The 21,777-nt window shown below is 37.6% G+C and overlaps 1 protein-coding gene across 1 annotated transcript in view; it reads left to right on the top strand.

The window, feature by feature from the left end:
- Nucleotides 1-21,777, top strand: part of COL11A1 (collagen type XI alpha 1 chain) — a 163,789-nt gene that overhangs the window by 1,168 nt on the left and 140,844 nt on the right. Inside the window, exon 2 of the mRNA XM_075182562.1 lies at nucleotides 18,604-18,771. Within this exon, the coding sequence (XP_075038663.1) occupies nucleotides 18,604-18,771 (168 nt within the window). The remainder of the gene's footprint in view (nucleotides 1-18,603; nucleotides 18,772-21,777) is intronic.

Here is a 21,777-nt window from a genome sequence, read left to right as displayed (position 1 = left end):
GTTAGTTAACATATTATGGTAATCCTCGCTTTAGCTATCTGTATATGTCAGTGATATTACAGTAATTTATTTTTCTTCATGATATGCTAGTGATTTAAGTGAAGAGGCTCATGCTTTGAGATGGAGGTAGCTATAAACTAAAGTAAAATCATTGTCTTTAGTGATGTGATGAATACTCCATATGTTTAAAGGTTATATGAGGAGAGAGGGTGTTATGCATAGAACAAAACTGAAAAGTACAGTAAGATTAGAGGTAAGCATCCTGTGTCTCTCCAGTTTTCTGGTGCTCTAGAATGGCCTATCAGTCTGTTGTTGTGGAACTACCAGTATTAACTTGCTGGAACCTATAGTTCTACAACAACTGGAGGGCACCAGACCACCTAAAACTATGGTAAACTGGAATATAATATATTTTTTAAGGAGAGCTCCCTGAAATCATGAACAAAACTTGTACAACATCCACCTAACTTAGCAGTAGGTAGTTCATTGAAAGCTCTTTAGGACTAAAGTGTAGTGACCTAATGGGGAATTGCATCTTGTAGGGTTGGGGCACAGAATACAGCTACTTTCCAGGTCCAACAGGGGTGAAAGTAATGATGTAGCTTTAGCAATATATTAACATTGTACTGTAGTCAGAGGTGTTATATAGCAATGTGGCATTTTACCTGGTGTGAGATTATATCACATAAATATTGATGTGTTTAGAAGGAAAAGAAGGAGACATGCCAATTGATGGGCAGCTGTGGTCATATTTGATTTTAAAGTAAAAAATAGTGACTGTCAGTGCAGCAGAGGACATACCACAATACTGTGTGCCAGGCTTTCTGCAGTAGTGTGGTAGTGTGTTTTTCGTGTATGCATGGTAGCAGAAAGTACTGTAGTGTGCAGACTGCCTGCATTCTGCCCTCTTCTGGTTTCACACATTACCAAATACTATTAAAGGTGAACTGAGGATTCTTTATACTGCAGAAAATATCTAAAATCCTCTCAAATGATTACAGGAAGCATAAATTAGCAATGTGACACAGTGTTTCAATGACAATTACCGTTTATCTGCAGGCTGTACATACTGTATATGAAGGATGCTTAGAGAAAGTTTTAGCAGTTTTGTAGAAGTTCTAAAATAAATCCTTATACCATTCAATCCAAAATACTCATATTTATTTTTCTATTGACATTTACTTACATATATTTTCCAAATAGTCCATATATGGCGCATAGAAAGTTTTTAGCAAAGTGTTGTGTCATTTTGATGCCCAATCTGTAGATCCTTATGCAGCAAGTCTGTGAATGTGCTCCATTGACTTTTGTCTTCCAACAAATTATTTTTTGGGATAACTGAGTGTTCTTGGATAGGAAAACAATTTTTTTTTATGTGTATTTGCTGGCTATCGAAATACATTTTTGGACATATATCCTGTAAAAATAAGACAATCTATACAGCAGACAGTTACGTTTTAGGAATATTTGGAGAAAAGTTTGTCTTATAACCAAGCTAGAAACAAGCTGTTTAAAATCTTTGAGTAACTATAGACATCCTATAAATCTCAGGTTTTCCCTAATGTCTAATTCTAATTCTTTGTTTCTTTTAAATATCAGAGACAGACAGACAGACACTGTAATGGATGATTTCCTTTGTTTGTTACTTTATGAATGTTCAGTGGTCTGCAGAGTAGATAATTGTACGTTATGTGTCAGTAAGGCAGACAGAGTTGTATATAGACAGAAAGGCTTGCATTCTCTTCATTAGAGCAGGTACAGACATTTTCATATTCACATCAGTCTTACAAAAAGAGTAAAATCACAAAGTCAGTATATACCCACTAAGAGAGAGTTGACTTTGCCATGACAATGTGTCTTTAAATGTTATTCTACATTATCACATTCTATGATACTATTATATTCACCAGCATATGTGGAGTCTGCTCACTAAGAGGGGATGGGGGGCTGTTAACCATTTGACTGCCAAACAGGCCTACACCATATGGTGCAGGCCCCACTGGCACACATAGTTTATTTAAAATATGGTTTTAATCAAGAGCATTTGGAACAGTCACCTTTGAACTTTTTTCTGTTTTCAGAGGTGAAAATAATTGTAAGATAACATTTGCTTTATTATTTTACTTCATAAATCCAAGGCAGTATATTTAAGACAAGTAGATGCTGTTTCCATCCCTCTATGTGTGTAATTCTATACTCAAAGTTATATAGGGTTGCTTATACAAAGGCCCCTTAGGATGTCAAACATGTGGAGACAAGAAGCGAATAACACTTAACGTGCGACTTAGCTAAAGAAAAAACTGTGCAAAAAAAATAATGTTTTGAATTGTTAAAAACCTAAATATAAAATGAATTTGTAACAGCCACATAGTTATTGGTAACACCCTATATAAACTCTATAAAATATGCATGATACACAAATGACACAGGTAAAAATTAGAGAAAGGCCAAAACATTTATGCTTGTTAAATATATTTTTCTAGTTAAAAAAATATATATATGTGGTTTTATGCAACTGTAAGATTGAATAAGTAGACAATCAGTAGACTTATTCCAAAGGAATGTGATTGTTATATACAGCATAAAGGTTTCCACATTTCTGTAACAATGCCATAGTTTTTGTATCACTGAGATTTCATACTGATTCAGGAAGACAAACAGTGTGATCTGGATAAAATATGGTTTATATAAACCCTGCGTAGAAATATCTGTACGATTTTTTTTTAGTCTTATTTCAGGCTGATACTAGACCCTTAAACAGTGACAGCTTTAAAAAGTGTTTTGTAGTCTTGCCAGAGCTCTACTCTTGGTAGAAAAAAAACACAGAAATGTTAAAAATGTAACCAGGAAAAAAAAGAGCATACAATTGGCACTTTGTTTGGAGGTATGAATCGAACAAGAGTGAAACAAAATGATTAAATAAACTTCAGTAGGATGAGGAAAGGTTGCTAGCTGGAAAGCTTGCATTGAGTAGAGTCCCAGGGATCAGCAGGTGAAATGGTTTGAAGAGCAGGCACTCAGGGTTGCTTAAAAAAAAAAAAAACTGCAGCAGGAACAGGGCCTGGCTTTCTCCTCCGCTTGTCTCCCCTTTCATGGCCGTGGGGCGTGTTTAAAGCTCCTTGCACCTCTGACTTGTAGCTGACAGTGAAATATGAGTGCTATGTGGATATTTAGAATGTCCCTTTGAGCTGAATTCTCAGTGAGTTCCATTGATTCACCAGTATAGATAAAGCATTCCTCATATCTACAGCAAAGACCCTTCTTCCCTATACTGTTTGTATAAAATTGACAGTTATTAAGTAGCCTGTCTGATTTAAAGGCCTTACAAGGTGATGAGAAATATTTTAGACCACACCAGACATTTCTCTTGAGTTTTAGTTCATTAACTTGCAGTGTGTTTAACATGTGGCCAGCTGGCCCACAGACTGAGACCCCCGGGATGAAACCAGCACCCTCCAGCCTCCACTGATTTCACACCTTGAAGGTGTTAGAGAACAGAAAGGTTATTGCCAAATATAGATTCGGTAGGTGACGCAAATATATAGTGCGAATTGTGAACTTTTAATTCTATGAGTGGCATAATTTCTGTCTGAGATTATATTGGCATTGTTTGAAAAGCACAATATTCCCTGCTGGAAATCAATGTTGATCCCCCATGCCATATCCTATGAAATTAATGTTGCTCTCTCATGATCCTTTGTACCCTTTAGCCCTGATAGGGACAACACTGTGTATAAACTTGAGATCTACTGCTCAGGGCTCTAACTAGGGCTGTGCGATAGGGGCGACCGACCAGGGCGCAACACTGAAGGAGGGCGCAGTTTAGGAACATTTAGGTTCATTTGGCTAAAATTTAGGTCTAGGGGGCGGCATTTTTGTTACTCGCCCCAGGTGCGAAAATTTTAAGTTACGGCTCTGCTACTGCTTACATCATTTTCAGAATGACCCTGTAGAGCAGACTGGGTGTATAACAGGAAGGCCCATATACATGCTGTGTGCCAGACCCTATTAAAGACTGATGTCATAAAAAGGAGTTTATGGAAATTCTCAGTGATGCTGGGAGCCACAAAAAGTCACACCTGGTCTAGGCTGACAGCTGGAGCTATTATTTCTGTATACCAGTGTTACAGATAGCAGGAAAATATTCTAAATGTCTATACTGTATAAAATCTGTGTGGTGTTTATTATAACTATAGTTGTCCCAAGGCTTTATATTTCACATAATGACTTGCAGCTAATTCGGTGTAAACTCCAATGTATGACTATTAGCAAGAATATTCCAATATTTTAGTAACATGACTATTTCTGCTGACACGTGCCCTCATTTACATATTTGCTGGCTATATCCGATAGAGTAACCATTGAGGTTAGGGTGGGTGGGCCTATAAGATACCAAAATGTACTCCACTGTAAATGAATTACAGCAATAGCCATCTTAAAACAGAATATATGTGTCTGGTATAAAAGAGTATTACTTCACAAAGCCAAAAACTGAGAAATTGAATCCTTATTTAAGGAATTCTGGATGGATACCAGGGGCACACGGAGCATTTTTAAGGTGGGGTTTCCCCTCCACCGGAAAAAAAAAAAAAAGTCCATGTGCAGCAGCTCAGTTTAGGCAGCACTGTCCTTACTATACAGCAGCCGCGGCGCTGTCAAAGAAGCGTCCGCGGCGGTGCTTTATACAATACAGCACCGCCGCGGACGCTTCTTTGACAGCGCCGCGGCTGCTGTATAGTACAGTGCCGCTATATAGGGCACTTTTTTAGCGGAGGGGTTTCTGGAAACCTCCCCTGCGTGCGCCACTGCATACATGTCCATAATCCTTTGTATGGCAATGTAGGCTGAAACAACTGTATGCAAGATGAATATATGGCTCTACATATTTGGTGGTATCTGTGCTGTAAATGCAGTGTTTTATTCTGTTTTTAGAAGGCCATGAAACAGAATAGATAATGTAAACACAAGTGGTCTGTCCTTCCCAAGTATAAGAGCAAACAGACTGCTGCTAACACAGAGGAGGTGTAAAAGTTTTTTTTAGGTGACTGAGGTTCACACTATTATTTCAAGCAACATATGCTAGGTTCACTGGTATCCTGTAAGACCTTTCCCTATACTGTTGCCAGTAGACACCTTTAATACACAGGAAAGAGATTATCATCAATTAGACAGTCATTAGAATGATTTGTAGATTAAGAACAGGATATTTTTTTGTAAGCTCTAACATTGATCCACAGCAAAGTACAGCACAATCCCCTCTCCTTGCCACATGTTTTGCTCAGAGTGCAAAACTGGGTGGAAGGAAAGGCATGCACATCAATTACATTGTCATCCATTCTGCAACACAGAACACATTCATTCCTTATCATTACAAAATGCTTATTTAATAAGCCTCTATTCCAGTGATGGCATTATTTACAGTGTGTTTGTATAGTGGGAGGTAGAGTAATGATAATACCATCTGTTTAGAAGCTGTTGGATGTGGTACCCTGTAGTTTGTAATTTGAGAAGTTTGTATCTGTTAGAGATGAATCAACCCATATTAAATAATTCACATGATTCCACAACAAATCATTTGCTTATAAAATCATTCTTATAAAGCAGGAATACATTACCCCTCCTTGTGAATTATATTACTGTATGAATCTTTAAGAAGGTGCGGTAAATAAGTAAATGGAGCCCAAATCCAACTATAGCAAAAGTAAAACTGGACTATAGAATATTGGCCACATACATAATAGAGATTAAAGCTTAGTATGTCCCCACTCTCTCCATAGGCCTTCTATACAATTTATGGATCTGATGCAAAAATAAAACTCAATGAAAAGAGCATTGGGTTAGGCATTAGATCAATTACAATCCCTACACAAGTCTCTTTGCTTCAGCTTGCAATAATTCACTAAGCAAACATGGGTTGTCCAACTTTAAGGTAAGGTAGCTATGTTTCTTTTATTAACATTGCTAGCCCTATCCTGATTACCATAAGTTATACTTATTTGTCAAAATTGTGGTCGGGGATCAAACTCGTGACCCCAGTGCTGTGAGACAGAAGCGCTAACCACTAAGCCACCGTGCTGTCCTTCAAATGGACTCAAAAACACACTTACAAACTGATCTTTGGTACAATGTATCAGTGTCTAAATGTTTTAGAATCAACTTGAAAATTGAATTCTTTAAAGGGAAACCCAGACAAAAAGTAATTTAAACCCTGACTACACTTCTCCAACTAGTAGAACCATCCATGGGTGTTTTGCGAACCTCCGTGGTTCTGCGAGATTAGCACCTGACTATGCACTAAGCTGTCAGACGGAAGCTGGAACGAGGTAAGGCTTGTTCATCCAGCATCAGTTTGATAATCTTGCACAGTGCCACGTCTGACATGCCCAACAGTCAGACAGATCTGCAGTATGACGAGAGTCCCAATGGGACCATTTTGCTATAGAACATCAGAATATATAGGTCTGCAATACAGCTGTAAGCAACAATACATGGTGTAATTATCTGCAAATTTGGTTGAAAACTACCACTTGGGCAACCAAGTCTTCACAGTATTAGTCAATAATGCAAACAATGCATCTCTCAACATCATACTTGCCAACTTTTAAGACCTGACCTACAGGTCATGTGACAAGTGTAGGGGGGCATGGTGATGCCATTGTGCCAACATAGCCCCCTATTATAAAAACCACATAAATTTGCAGCAGGGCTTAATGACGCAAACGTGTCATTAAGCACCGTCGCCACAAGTGTCTGAGAGGTTGCCTACTCTTTCGGGACCCAGAAATTCCGGGAGAGTAGACAAGTATGCTCAACATCCTAAATATAAAATATAATGATTCCGTTATGTATTTGGGCAGAGCATATATTTATGGTGCAATAATTATTTAGTAGAACATATAATTATAAAAAAACATGCACAGTTTATATATTTTTATTATGACAGGTATAACATTCTAAATATGAAGAATTGCCCCTTTCATGAGAACAAGACCCATTACCACTGATAATATTCTTCTCCTGTCTCCCCAACTTTATTTTCTAGTTATAAATTACTGGGATGGGTTAGGCAATTGATGATAAAAAGCAATTCATTCATTCATCCCATGTTACTGCAAATGGAAAATTTGGAAAAGGAATGAATCCTTCTTCTTATGTGACAGGGAAACAATGTTTCCCATTGATTTTAATGTACTGCTCAGCCTTTTCACAGTTTCAAAACATTTATATATTTATTTTATTTTTTGGGGCTAGAAATTCTTGGAATTCAAAAGTGCCTATGTGACACTATCCTTAAGAGACAGGGACCCACACAGATGTGCTATTTGTACCCTTCCTTCCTCCGATGAAAATCCTGGTCACCTGTTTCAAACAAATATACAGAACCTAACTTAGAATTTAATATCAGTGAACATGATAAGGTTAAAAGAAATGAGACAGCAGTGGACTTTTAAGTAATTTTGAGGTGCAGTAGTACATTATATTTTATTGCATGTTATCTAATACCAACAACTAGTTATTCTATTGTGCATCTATTAGTGTAATCTTGTAGATGACAGCGTATAAGGAAATTACAAGGTTGTTCCACTGGTAAATTATACATGCAGTCAGGCATAGGCACAAACCTTTGATATGTGTGTGGCATACATAGTGAATGCAAAGAAACATCAGCCAGATGCTCCTCTGTGATATGACTCACCTCCATAGATCCCCCCTTGTGGATCAGGACAGCAATGACACTCTTCCAAAACAGCTGTTTTCCGAATAAAAAGAATGTATTACTAAAAGCATATGTGGTATTTTACTAAAGTATCTTATGTATCGCTCCATATGAGAAGTTCATTCCTGCTGCAACTACTGAACCTGGCTTTTCAATTGATGTACAATTTTGTCATAAATGAAACAAGCAATTCAAATTCTAGAACTGTGTATCCTGAGTTTTCTCATGTGCTGTTATTAACTGGGGCACGGAAAGGATTTGGAATACCCTTGTAGACAAAACATCTGCTATCAAATTAATCCATGTAGCTATAACAAAATAATATGTACTATTGGTTAGGTTATACTCCTCCCCCTGTCTTGTCGATGGTCTTATCTCATTAATATACCACCTGCCTCCATGAATACAAATGTGTGTGGAATTCCGCCAGGTAGCAGGAGAAACACATGTTAGACAGCACTGTGTTGAGAAAATTAATGTGTTTGGTATCCAGCCAAGTAGGAAAGAAAGAAGAATGTAAATGGGAATACAGGCTGGTGGATGGTGAGGAGAATACGAATGTGTAACATCTTCAACCAGACAGACAACAGTTTATTCTGCTATCATGACGAGAAGCACTATATATGTAGATTGCTCTCCATGTTCATTGAGCCACAGCACTGAGTAGATTTCTATGGAATATCTAATCATGCAATATGATGTGCAGAACATAAATATGCTTAATGTTTAACAAAGTTACAAGATAATAATAATAATGCATATTTAGACAGCTACTGGGACAAGGGGACATGAGTAATGTTTGACTTTAGACAAGTAACAGGATAAGAACATGATCTGATTATGCTAGATTATACACCAGTAACTAGCTGTACATTTTAGAGCCTAAATGAGACAGGATAGATGTGGAGTTTGTTGTCCCCTGCTGGTTGGTATTCTGGGACTTGTAGTTAAACAACTACTGGAGAGCTGCAGATTACCTGCTTTATATATTTATTTTGTTTGAAGTGTATGGAGAATAAGAGTGTAACCTTCATTCAGTTTTGGTCAAGAATATGGAAATTTGCATTATATAACCTGAATAACTTTTTTTTTTAAATGTATTTTTGCAGACAATAGCAAAAAGGCAGTCGTTTTCTTTATTAATGTTATACATGCTGTCACATTTAAAGGCATCATCAAAGCTATATTCATATTTAATTATAGACTTAAGTAAAGTAAGCAGTAGGTATCTTTTCTCTAGACAATATGCTGCATAAACATTTTTCTATTTTGAAATAAATGTTCCTTCAGGATGGAGTTCAGGGCCATTCCTCCCATGGGGTGAGAATTCAAGCAGCTCCATCATAGGGGTGATAGAGCATGTATTCTCAATTTGCCTCCTACCCCCTGACTCCCCATATCACACTCCGTTCACCTGATTATGGGAAACAGAGATGGGTGACACCTATAACCCTTCCAGCAATGACTTACAGAGCGATTACAGTAGGGGCAGTAGAGGAAGTATACTCCAGTCCCTACTCCAGTCGTAGTGTCCATCTCTATAGTTTTAATACTATAGTATTTTTTATAAGGAGCATGTGTGATTTCTGCCACACTGTGCTTCTTCCTACAACCAATTATTGCCGACTGCAGCCAGTGATCAGAGCATTGGAGAGTCGCAGACCCGTATAAATGACGTCTTGGGTGGCGAAAGTGACGAATCATCCCTAATAGTGTTGCAGTCATGTTTGTAGGTTTACTCCATCAGTGCTCAGTGTTTTGTCAGTTTTCAATAATCTTATAAACTAAAATGTACACTGTACCTTTGTTATTACTAATTAACTGACAGAGATCTCTGTAGCACTAGTTCTCAAAGGGGGAGAACTCAGGGAGCTGCGAGCAAAAATCAGCGTCAAAGTGACCATACTACCGGTAATAATACGCATTAATTACTGTAGTTAACGGTAATGATGTGCACCCCGCGTTGTTCTAAAGAACAACATTGGTCATTGGATCTCCCTAAAAATGTCCTCGGCCCTCACAAAAGTGCATGTGTTGTGAATCATTTCATAAGAACATTGGTGGAATAATTATTTCCCAACAATGTTATCTATGTGTTTATATACAAACAAGTTAACCCGTGCATAATACTCATGCATTCTAGTCAAATCAAGCTACTTAAGGTGTTAAAAAGGTTCTTGTCATGCATTGATTGCCCTGATCGCATCCCCCTGGATCCGCCACTGTACACATGTGTGTTCATGAGGTAAAATTACCTCACGAAAATGAGTTTGACCCCTCAACTCGTCAATATACCAAATTTCAGCCCTTTTTGAGGTTTTTTTCCCACACACATTAAGAATTTAGTAGGTCAGTTAACCCGTGCATGATACTCATGCATTCTAGTCAAATCAAGCTACTTAAGGTGTTAAAAACTCCCCACTGTCACCCCCAACCACCAACCACTCCCAACTGTCACTTCTCCTTCAAGAAATATATAGGTCAGTGTATAACTCTGCCCAGCAGGTGGCGCTGCACGTTGGTTTTTTATTTTCCACACACGCCACTAGACATTTATATAGTAGATAATGCTGTTACTTGCAGCAGGGCATTCCTTGCACTGACTCCCCCTGCAGAGCCAAGTTTTATTTTTATAAAAGTGTAAAATATATAGGTGTATAGAGAATATGGATATAGCAGTAACCCATTCAAAGCTAACTGACTAAAGCTCCGTACACAATACAGTTATTTCTGATGCCCAGCTTCGTTCATCGTATTGTGAATATAGTCTGGTCCAGTGGTCAAAGTGGAGGGGTATACAGTGGTATGCCATGCCACCACTTCTCCCACTGCTTTAATTTTAAAACTATCAAATTCCACGTACTTACATTTCTATTACATTTTCCATACCGTAACTTCTAAATTTCCACTTCGACCACTGGTCTGATCTCTGTAAAACATGCGTTGAGACAGGTAAATCTATCCAGCAGTCGTCAGATGCTACGCCATGAAAAAACTGTAGTGTCTACACACCTTTAAGATATGTGCATAAAGTGATTATAAATTAGTAAGAACTCATACACATGAGTCTATTAAGCACCTTTGAGTTCTCACTGATATTAACATGAATTAAGTGAACTATTGACTGATACAAAAACACTTATTTTACATTAATGGTAAGTTCCGTTCAAGTGACGTTCATACCCAACAAGCATTTGAGAAATTGTCAGTATGTTACCGACAGCCCCATTCTCTATAGGGATCAATAATGTCTATTTTATCAGCTGGTAAACCTGTGCTTACTGGGACCTGAACGGAATGCACTGTGGGTGCAAAATAAGTGCCCGCATGTAACCACCCTGAGTCAAAGTGCTATATGTGGGAACAGTCAAATAGCTTCTGTCAAAAATGGATCAAGTTGACATTTTTGAAATTATTCAAACAAAAGAGCTCTTCTAATTGTAACTGTCTAATTTCATTCTCTGTAGTTACTGGTACTTATTTGACAAATTAATCTTATTGTATGTAAGAGCTCAATGATCTCATCTTCTACATGTTTTCAGTACACAATATTTCCATGCTGGTTTAAGCATTCTTCATCATCAAGGTGAAAAAATGTATTACAAAATGAGTGGCCTGAGGTGAAAAGATTCATATTTTGCTGTTAGGACCTTGGGGCATTTGGACTGCTGTCTCTCTGAAATCATTATATTAGATATATTGCTTTTTTGAAATTCCTGGAAAAGTGCATAATTGAAGCCCATTACATACCACAAAAGCACCTGGACACAATGTCCATGCAAGATACTGGCTGGCAATGTGCTCAGCTTTGACAGACACTAACAATAGGACTTCTGTTCATTGTGATATGGTGTCTGTAGAATTCCGTAGCCAAGGTTTTTTTTCTGGACATAGTTAAAAACTAATACATTCTTCAGTGTGCATATAAATCACTCTAAAGACCAAGCAATAAGATACACATGGGAGCAGCTAAGGCTTCAAATTCATGTGTGCATTTTTTCTTCATCTGTCAGGAATAATTTATTGGGATGGCAGAGCATGTTAGAACAACTTATTTTGTCTTGAAAATATCCATCTTACTTACCCTCCAGATACAACTAGTACAAGTAGAAGTGTTGGTCTAGAACTGCTACATTGAGTCTTCCCTTTAAAAGGATGAAAATTGTTTAAATACTCAGGTTTATCTTAGTCCTACTAGTTCGGTGTTATGTACTTTTTAGACATCATAAAAGCTTCCAAAACTATATAGAACTAGCCAGGAAGATCTTAGACAATATTCAACCCTCTGTTGTAGAACTACAAGTCCCATTATTCTTGGGTATTAAGCTTGAGACTGCATAGCACATCACTTAATACCTAATGTATTTGCTTTTGTTTATAGGACTCTCAATATATTATTATTATTATTATAATTATTATTATTATTATTATTATATTATAATTTTAACTAAAATTCCAAATTAAAGCTATACAAGTAAACTAAACTTTACAAGTATAAGTAAAATAATAACATATATAAGTGACTGACATCCTCTGGTCCTATGCAAGATCATGTAAGCCTGTTATGTAGTCCAAGATCAACTCTGTAAACTATAGTACCCATCATTATTTATTCTGCAACATTATTGTAGTGATTGCGCATAGTAAATACCCAGCATTAACAAATGATAGTAATTAATGTATAAATAAAAAAAAATACATAGGGGCTTGTTAAATAATATCTGGTGATAGGACTGCTTTTTAATGGTCATTTATTGCAGCAACAGAAAAAGACCTATCGCAATGATTTATTATTGAAATCTGCCCAACTATTTTGGTTCAGAGCAGTTAACTTATCAATTTGCCGTGCCATCTGCTCATGTGTGATCCAGCTAGCCCAGCGTTTCCCAAACCCAGTCCTCAGGGCTCCCTAACAGTGCAGGTTTCCTGGATCACATGTGACATAATTACACCACCTGTGCATCTGTAACAATGTGTCAGTCAGTAACGAATACACCTGTGCTCCAGCAAGGAGTTATGGAAAACCTGAACTGTTAGGGAGCCCTGTGGACTGGGTTTGGGAAACCCTAAGCTAGCCAGTTCCTACATGCATGGTTGAAATGAAAGCCCAGATTTGGGCTTTCAGTTCCTCTTTTTGGAAAAAAATAATAGAATAAAAATGTTTAAAAATAGAAAAAAATATATATATTAAAAAATAAAAATACTTTCAAATGAATCACATATGAAAAAATGCATTATTGCATAATTAAGCATTTGAGGAAGCTTTTGCCAGCGAGACCCAGCAACTCTTTTTGCCTGCGGTGAATACCCAGTGGAGATACCACCCGTTGATGTATAGGGGAGAGCCCTATCTAGAGCGAAAACGTCTGTTTTTGCCCAAGAAGGGCTTTTCTCCTATAGTCGCAACTACTTTTTATATACAATATAGTAATAATCTTACTGTGCAGTTGGTCAGTATTGAAATCAGAGAAAATTTCAGGGACAAGATTTTTTATGCAGCATTCTTTAAAATCTAGTCCTGTTTCAAGAAACTAGAGATACTTGGCAACTATGAGTCAGTCATTTAGTAGTCCTTGTATGGTGAACAACATTTATTGTGTGAAGTGGGTCTGCAAATTAAATAACTTTTATAACAGGGTGGTGTTTGGGGGATTCTACCTGTTTGGCATATTTAAAAGCAGACATAGTCTTGGAGAAAAATGACCACTGCATAATATCATTGGGGTAGGGCTTAGCAGTAGCAGTTAAAAAAAAACAGTACAGGTTAACCCTGGTTGAGGAAGGGCATAGGTGGTGATACATAGGCTGAGAAATCCTATTATCAATAAAGAGTACAGTAATAAAATAAATCTAAAGTGATCAGTAGTATGGAATTTTTTTTATTGACTTCCAGTATTACAGCAATGGCGAATAAATTATGAAGTTCAATGATGTTTTTTAGCAGAAGAAGAGACGTAACTAGACATTTGTGGGCCCCAGAGAGAAGTTTTTTAAGGGCTCCCATGTCCAGTTGAATGGTAGAAACCTCACATATACACCAGGGGCAGGGAAAGTGGACATGCTCAGTTGTGGGCACCCTAGAAGCAGCATTCCCTGAACCTATGGTAGTTACAACATTGAACAGAAGTGTATTCTGGGTATATCTTTCATTGCACATTTAGGACCTCATTTAGAGTCGGACACAAAGTCCATTTTAGGCGCATCTAACAAAAAAACACTACCACACATGTGCAGAAAGCCCCAAATCCGCCTGCATCTTGAACGCAATTAACACTTGCGACAGCTTGCGACTCACTATGAGAGAATGGGAGGAACACGGATTTGTGAAGGCGTGACCATGTAAATACATCATAGTCGCAGTGAGGCGCAGACGCACCACACGTCAAAACAGGGCTAAAGCTGTACGGCAGGAATTAGGTGGTGCAAGCTTTAGCTAGCTGTGGGAACTGCTCGCAGCTCAATAGGGTATTAAGAGTGGGACGCAAATGGAGTTGCTTGCCACTCGTATTACCTTACCAAGCTGCGGCACACTCCCACTCCTACACTTCTTAAACGGACTTTGCGACCGACTCTAAATGAGGTCCTTAGTGATGATTTGCAGAACTGAAGAGATAGACAAAGCAATGTTACTTTATGCATTCAATAATGTCTGCTTTTTATTATATCACACGTAATACAGTCTTGAATTTACTGTACTAAAGCTTTGGCAAAGGATGAAGAGATACATTCTTCTACTCTTGAACTCCTGTAGCTTGTCCAGCATATCAAACACTTCACAGCGGGAAACTGCGTGTCCTTCCTTACAGCTATGAGGACAGCTCTGCAGTGAGCTTGGAGAGAATAAGGTTGTAAAGAAGGACATTTGGGTTTCTGGCATGTAAATAACTCCAACATTAAAGAAGAAAAGTTTTGGTAATGGCTTTTACTATAGTAATGTTTTAACTCTTTTGGTCCCAGAGATGCCAGCTTTGTTTTCCAGCACATTGCATTTGGACATGGCCTGCTTCTAGAATGTGCTGTTAGTACATTTGGGTTTCCCCATTTATTGAGGGACAGACATAGTGTCACACTACACTGCTAAGATCACTCACTCTGAGTAGAGCATTGTTTGTGAATGTGACTAATGGGTAGCTATAGAGTCTGCTGCAGAATTGGAAAGGTGTTCTTCCATCTGAACCTGATAGCTCTATGAGAATACCCCTGATAAATCAAAGGTAAATATACCATAGCATCAAGGGGTGCAGGTGAAATGGGACCCACCTCAGGGGCAAACGCAGGATTTGTAGGGGGGGGTTTCCACACCACGCCACCAGTGGGCGTGACCAGCATGCATGGGAGCATTGCTATAATTTTAGACAGTGCTTGTCTGCTCTCCATCTCTTCCTATCCCCATAATATACATGGACAATGCTGCGTGCACTACTGTTAGGTGCATGCAGCTCTCCCTTTTCAAGAAGAGCTGTGTGAAGCTGGAGCAGGATCCAGCCACCTCAATTATACAGTGCCCCAGGCTTGGAGGGGGATTTCCAGCCACTAGAAAACCCCCCTCGGTTTGCCTATGCACCTCCCCTATCTAAGCCACATATATATGCGTGGGTTTTTTCACCTTTGGGTGACACATGGTTTCTATAGGGTCCACTAATGTTTTCTTTCAGCCCAATATATTCTGCTTACTTAGATATGGACAAAAATATATATCTTTAAGGAACTGTGCATTGTATAACAGCAATGTTGTATACCGGTATGCCATCCATATTCTGCGGCACTGTTGCTTGGCATGTGATTCTACTCCAGTCATGTGCTGTGCAAATGTTTATAATATAAGAAAAGATACAATGATATTCAGTTGAGAGTAGGCATGGTATTATATATTATGTAGATGACCAGTATTGAAAATATGTAAAAAATAGCTAAACGTACAAATCAGCAGTTATGTGATCTATTTGGCCCTCTGTATGTAAATATTTGAAAAGCATGACGCAGAGCCCTTCAATCATTATAGATTAAACCTGCCCATACAGTGGATCTATCAGCTGCGATAAGGAAGTACTGTATGTGACAAGTCACTTTGGTGTGGCTAAACTTTTCCCTGATATTTTTTGTAAAGCTGTCTTATAGCTGCTAATCTCATTTCCCTTCCGTAAAGCTCTTCCTAATCCCCTTTAAAGAGCACTGAAATGCCCTCTGGACGTGAAATAAGTCTCCTGTGAATTGTTGAGGACCAAAGAGGGTTTTTAGCTGCCAAATCATCCATAAAGGGCAGGAGCAGAACCTGGTATTCTAATAGATATATATGCCGATGCTCTTGAAGTGTAATACAACACGCCAGGCCAGGCTTTTCTTAAAGACGTGGATATATTCCTGTTTTTGCTTTGAGCATTTGTGAAAGAAACTTTAGAAAATACCCCAAATGAATTAGGCATCTTCTATGCTCCAGGACTCTCTATCTACCCATGTGCTATTCCTATGTAACAAGGATTGCAGCTGTATCACCACAATCTTTCTTCTACTAAGGCAGGATATATTCAATGAACAAATGCTTTATTTATTCAAATAAAGCATTTTTTTCAAAACAGACTGCCAACAAGATATTTGTTTAGATATTTATATATTTGAACCTGTAATATATATGTATATATATATATATATATATATATATATATATATATATATATATATACACACTTATACATATACACATATATACATATACTGAAGTACTTAATTAAATACTGCCGTAGTTACGTACATAATCCCTTGGGCCTGATTATCCGATAGGCTGACTAGGCTGTAGCCTAGGGCACAACGCTTTCGGGGTGCAAAATTGTCACACATAGAGGAAACTGAAATTAATTTTAAAATATAAGACAATAGCTGCTTTCAAAAGTAAAAAGAAACCTTGAAAGAAAAATGTAGTCATGTTTAAATCTTGACGAAAGGCTCAGGTGTGACAGCCCAATCCACTTTTATATTTTCACCTTCAGTAGCTCTTGTTTATGTCTCCATTCTGCTATACAGTTCTGATTTTAATGAAAATGAAATGAATGAAAAAGATTCAAGCGACCCTTTTAAAAATAAAAGTGGATTTGAGTTATGGATGAGTTTATTTTTACCTACCCTATATTAGTCTGGAGTGGAAGGCGAGAGAGACATACGAGCGTATTAGCCTAGTTCTGAACTATTAATCAGGTCCTGCTTGGAAAGTTTGGTGCCTACATAAGCCTACTGTATACTGTACAGAACAAGAAGAATAACATGCACTCAGCTTTAAGGCAAATAGAAATACATAAGTATATTTATGAATGGTAGGAGTTTCTTACATATTTGACTCATTTGTGTTTTATGTCTAGAGGCCTTTTAATGCATTCAGAGAAACAACACCCTCAATAACCAAAAACATGCATATAAACTAAAACAAGATAATCTGGAAATCTGTAATATTGCTATAGTAAGTCATTTTTTGAAAACATTAGGTTCAGCATGCCGATTCATATGTACACACTAAACACATTTTATACAATTTACCTTCAGATCTGTGCTCTTCATCTGTCATAACCATTGGCTGAAATGATCGTGACTCTGCACACTCCATAGAGATCTGTGGACACTGCCAGTCGTGAGTGCATACACACTGCAGATTTGGAACAGCATTGTTCCACCGTTATATGACATTTTTAGTCCGGTTTAAAAATCAAATGAAATGATAAGATGTGCTTTGGAACGATAATCGTTCACCATTGGAGCATACACACTAATGTGATATTAGGCCGAACGGTCGTTTATCATTTGATTGTCCCAATAATCGTCTGAAAACACTGTAGTATGTACCTGGTGTTACTTAGTGATGGGTAAGGTTGGAATGTAAGTAGCACCAACTATTTAGATCAGCAGATGACTTTACTCAAAACCCAAATTTGTCACCTGCAAACTGGCCTGACAGTCCTTTAAAGAACATATTTGTATAAGGCATGTTCCTATAGGTGTCCAAAGAACAATTGTCTCATTCATATAAGTCCCATCTATTTTACTACAGACACTTATTTATTGTGCCAAAATTCTGACACTACTCTGTAGGTGTCCACTATAACAAAAGCCTATTCTGCCTCTATACCCTCTAGTACTTTCCTAGCATGACTACACATGGCTGTGTGATCATTTATGCTACTGAGCCTTGAAAAGATTGCTTATTTTACATATTTGACCAATATCTCTATGGAAAGGCTTGCGTGAAGACTTCTTCCATACCTTCTGAAATGTTTTTTATGTCCAAATTGAGCAAGTAAACAGATATAGAATCAAAATACAGAATATCTGAAACTATGTATGAGAAGGTCTAGCCACAATGCCAAAGAGCCAATGGCTATTTCCTGGTATATTTGGATGTTGGGACACTTGCAGAATTCTAAATAAAACATTGTTGTGTACTAAGCACTGATTGCAACATCAAATGAGTATAGGTGTGATACTGTAGTGCATGCACATGTTGTGTGCTAAAAAGCTTGTATTTAAAGAGATTCTTCAGTTTTGGACTGGGGTTTATAACTAGAAAATCGACTTATAAGGACACCCTTTAGGTGATAAAATAACTTTATATATTTTCCATGTTTTTTTCCCTAAGTACCCAATAATTGTATTTTTTGCGATGCACTAGGTAACTTTCTAATTTGTATTTTGTGTTATTCATGCCTACAAAGTCAAAGGTAACATTTTATTTAATATCATATAACTCTGATGATTTGTAGCAAGTTGGTGTTCTTAGAGAGATTGGCTGATGTTATTTTATTATAGAAAATGCAATTGCATATAAAATAATGGTATTAGTTATATAAACATAGAAATTACTGCTACAGTCACCTAACTGTTTTTTTTGCTTATATGTTTTTCAGCTGGACCAGTCGATGTACTCAGAGCATTAGATTTTCACAGTACACCAGAAGGTGTGACAAGAACAGCAGGATTTTGCACAAACAGGAAGGCATCCAAAGGATCAGACACAGCATACAGAGTTCAAAAACATGCCCAGCTTAGTGCCCCAATGAACCAATTATTTTCAGGTAAGATGCGAAGATATTGTAACTTGACCTATGTTGCTATGCAAAGCTTGACCCGGTAACTTCTAATCATACTGGTTTTAAACAAAATGACGTATGGTTTGTTCAATATATGACACATCCACGACATCTCTATCTGATATTGAATGAGCAACATCTGATCGCTAAGTGGTATACATTAATCTTTCAACAATGTTTTACAAATAGCTGGTCTACATGCAAGTGTATAACAATACAGTCATGGAATGATTTAATTGTTCACTGAACAATTAGGTCTGCAGTCAATTTAATCATAAATAGGGCCACCAAGTCTAATCATTTAATAATCATTTCAAACCACAAGCACTCAATCATTATAAACACAAGCAATTTCATCTGAGCCCATGTGTGGCCTACTTCAACACATATTTTGTCATTTGGCTGACAGGCTAAATGGCTGAATGCCATTAGTCGCACATATAACGATTGTGGATCCCTAATTGTTAGAAAAACAAGATTTTTAAAACTTACAAATGACATTTTCACTGGTTTTGTGGGTTTAGTATCCCCACATATTTAATACCTGTATTAATTAATTTAAAGCTACCAAACTGAGCAATTGGTTAATTCCTTAAATGGTTACCATAAGATAAATTAAATACATTTTGTTTATGGCGGAGAAGTTAAACAAATATAGTTATTGATTTCTCAGTGGCATACAAAGTTAAATTAACAACAAGGAGAATATCATTTGATTTATTGCAGTCATGTAGGAGGGAGAAGGAGATATTTTATTCCCTTTTTTTATTGGTGTGGGATTAATTAAAAACATACAAAAAATGCTACACCCTCAGTGACAAGTTCTCTGTAAGATGGTTGTCAACTATTGACAATCTTCCCTCATTATGTAGCTACTCCATGTAGCAATATAAGGTACCCCACATTCCCCCAGGACTCTAATGCTACCTGATCATTGTCAGGAGAGCACAATAGTTTACAGCTAGCAGTGGAGAGAGCTGTCAGCACTGTGGAGAGGACTAGGTGGAAGCTTAAAATCTGCCAGGATGGGAATGAGAAAGTGAATGCTACACCTTATTGGACAAGAGCCATAGCCAACCAATCAGGTGTTCCATATACTCCACACCTTCCATCCATGCTGACAGAATCAAAGTTTCGTCCTAAAACATTCTATTGTTCTCCTAGTGATCAGTGGCTAAAGTTCTATGTTACACATATTTTCACTGCATATGTATTCCTTTTTATTTATGGAGCAATATATTTTACCCACGATAGATTTAAACATACTTTGCTTCTGACCTAAAATAAAAAAAACTATGAGCTTTTAATATTTGCTCTCCCCAACAATTTTTGGCCTTTCATGTAAAATGTATATGTCACAAACACTGGTAGATTTGATGGCGATTAGCTACCAGCAGTTGGCGCTACTGAGCACCGAGGCACAAGGTTTAACACGCCCCTGGTATTCACCAGGGACCCCTGCAAGGAGGTATAGACTTAGCTGGAAGAGGCATCCAGGTCGCAGCCCTCAATGTTAGTTACTGGTGAGGTAGATGGTGAGAGAATAGTCAGACAAGCCGGTCAGTAACAGGGGGTCACGTAGAAGCCAAATCAGTATTACAAAGGGTAGTCTGGGAAGCTGGGTCAGAACCAAGATAGCAGAATCCAATGCAAATACCAAGATAATAATCAGGAATGACGGAGTCAACCAAGAGAACAGCAGGAGCCAAATCAAAAATCAAAGAGAGTGGTCAGGAACAAGCAGAAATCAAATACCAAGACAAGAACCAAAATGCTGGACCTGAATATAGCCTAATACTCTGTCAGCAATGGGGTGCCAGAGTCTGCTTTATATAGAGAGGCTAAATTAGGCGGTCAGTGACGTCATTGACCGCCGACAATGCTGGTGAGAATCACGTCCCGTTGTCTGGCAACGGGAGCGTGTGCGTACAGAGGACTGCCAGCATTGTAGAGCAGAAGCGTGTCCCGTTGCCCGGCAATGGGCACACGTGCGCACTGAGGGCTGCCTGCCAAGATAGGAAGGGAGCGAGGATTGTGGGCAGCATGAGGGTGTCCGTCCCTGCAAAAGAGGAAGTATGCGGGGACGGCGCCTGACAGTATATTTTAAAATTCGTATTATTTGGGTAGGCAGTTGTCTAGGGTAGCTTTGCTCAGTGGGGCAGTATCAATATGTTAATTGCATTGGCATCTGCCCATGTAATCATTCAAACTGGCAAACAGGTTTTCTTTTTGTAAAATGTGGTGTAGCACGGGATTAGTGCATAGTTACTAATTAGAAAATTCTTTACGGTTATTCAAGGCAGCAGAACACTGTCCATTTATGTCAATCTATGTTAGTAAATAGTGAAAGATTCATTTCAAATGAGACATTTTTATATGTAAATGTTTTCCTATTCAACTTCTTGTTACAACAAGCTCTGATATATCAGAGATTTGTAAATATTTGTACAAGACTGTAGTTATACAAAAAAAATTAACCATGAAACAAAAGAAGCCACATGTGGTTTCCTTGAGGTTTTTGAAAGAAACATCTGAACATACATCAGATTTTCAATATCTTCCACTGAAATATGAACACACTCTTCTCAGTTAATGTTGTAGTCAGGTTACAGCTACATAAAATACAATTATGGGGTCAGTGAGGATGATTCATGCCTGTATTTTGCATATTATCATCCATGATTCCAGAACAGCAAAAATATAGTTCAAGGTTTTACTTTATATACATATTTATTTCATCCAATCACCATTTTCACTTTACAATTTCAGCACATAGAATCTATTTTCTCATATATATTTAGCATTTTTAGTATTGACATGCATTTGGAGAGGTAATAATGGACATTTATCAATTCAAGTGAGAGCTACTATTTTGCTGAAGTTTAATTAAGTATTATATATTGACATCAAATGAGACAGAGACACAGAATTAATACAAGGCATATATAATAGCAGAATACATACTTGACTATAAAGGTAATTTATAAAAAT

The sequence above is a fragment of the Mixophyes fleayi genome, chromosome 8, assembly GCF_038048845.1.
Source record: "Mixophyes fleayi isolate aMixFle1 chromosome 8, aMixFle1.hap1, whole genome shotgun sequence".
NCBI classification, from domain to species: Eukaryota; Metazoa; Chordata; class Amphibia; order Anura; family Limnodynastidae; genus Mixophyes; species Mixophyes fleayi.
This window is presented reverse-complemented; position numbering and strand designations above follow the sequence as displayed.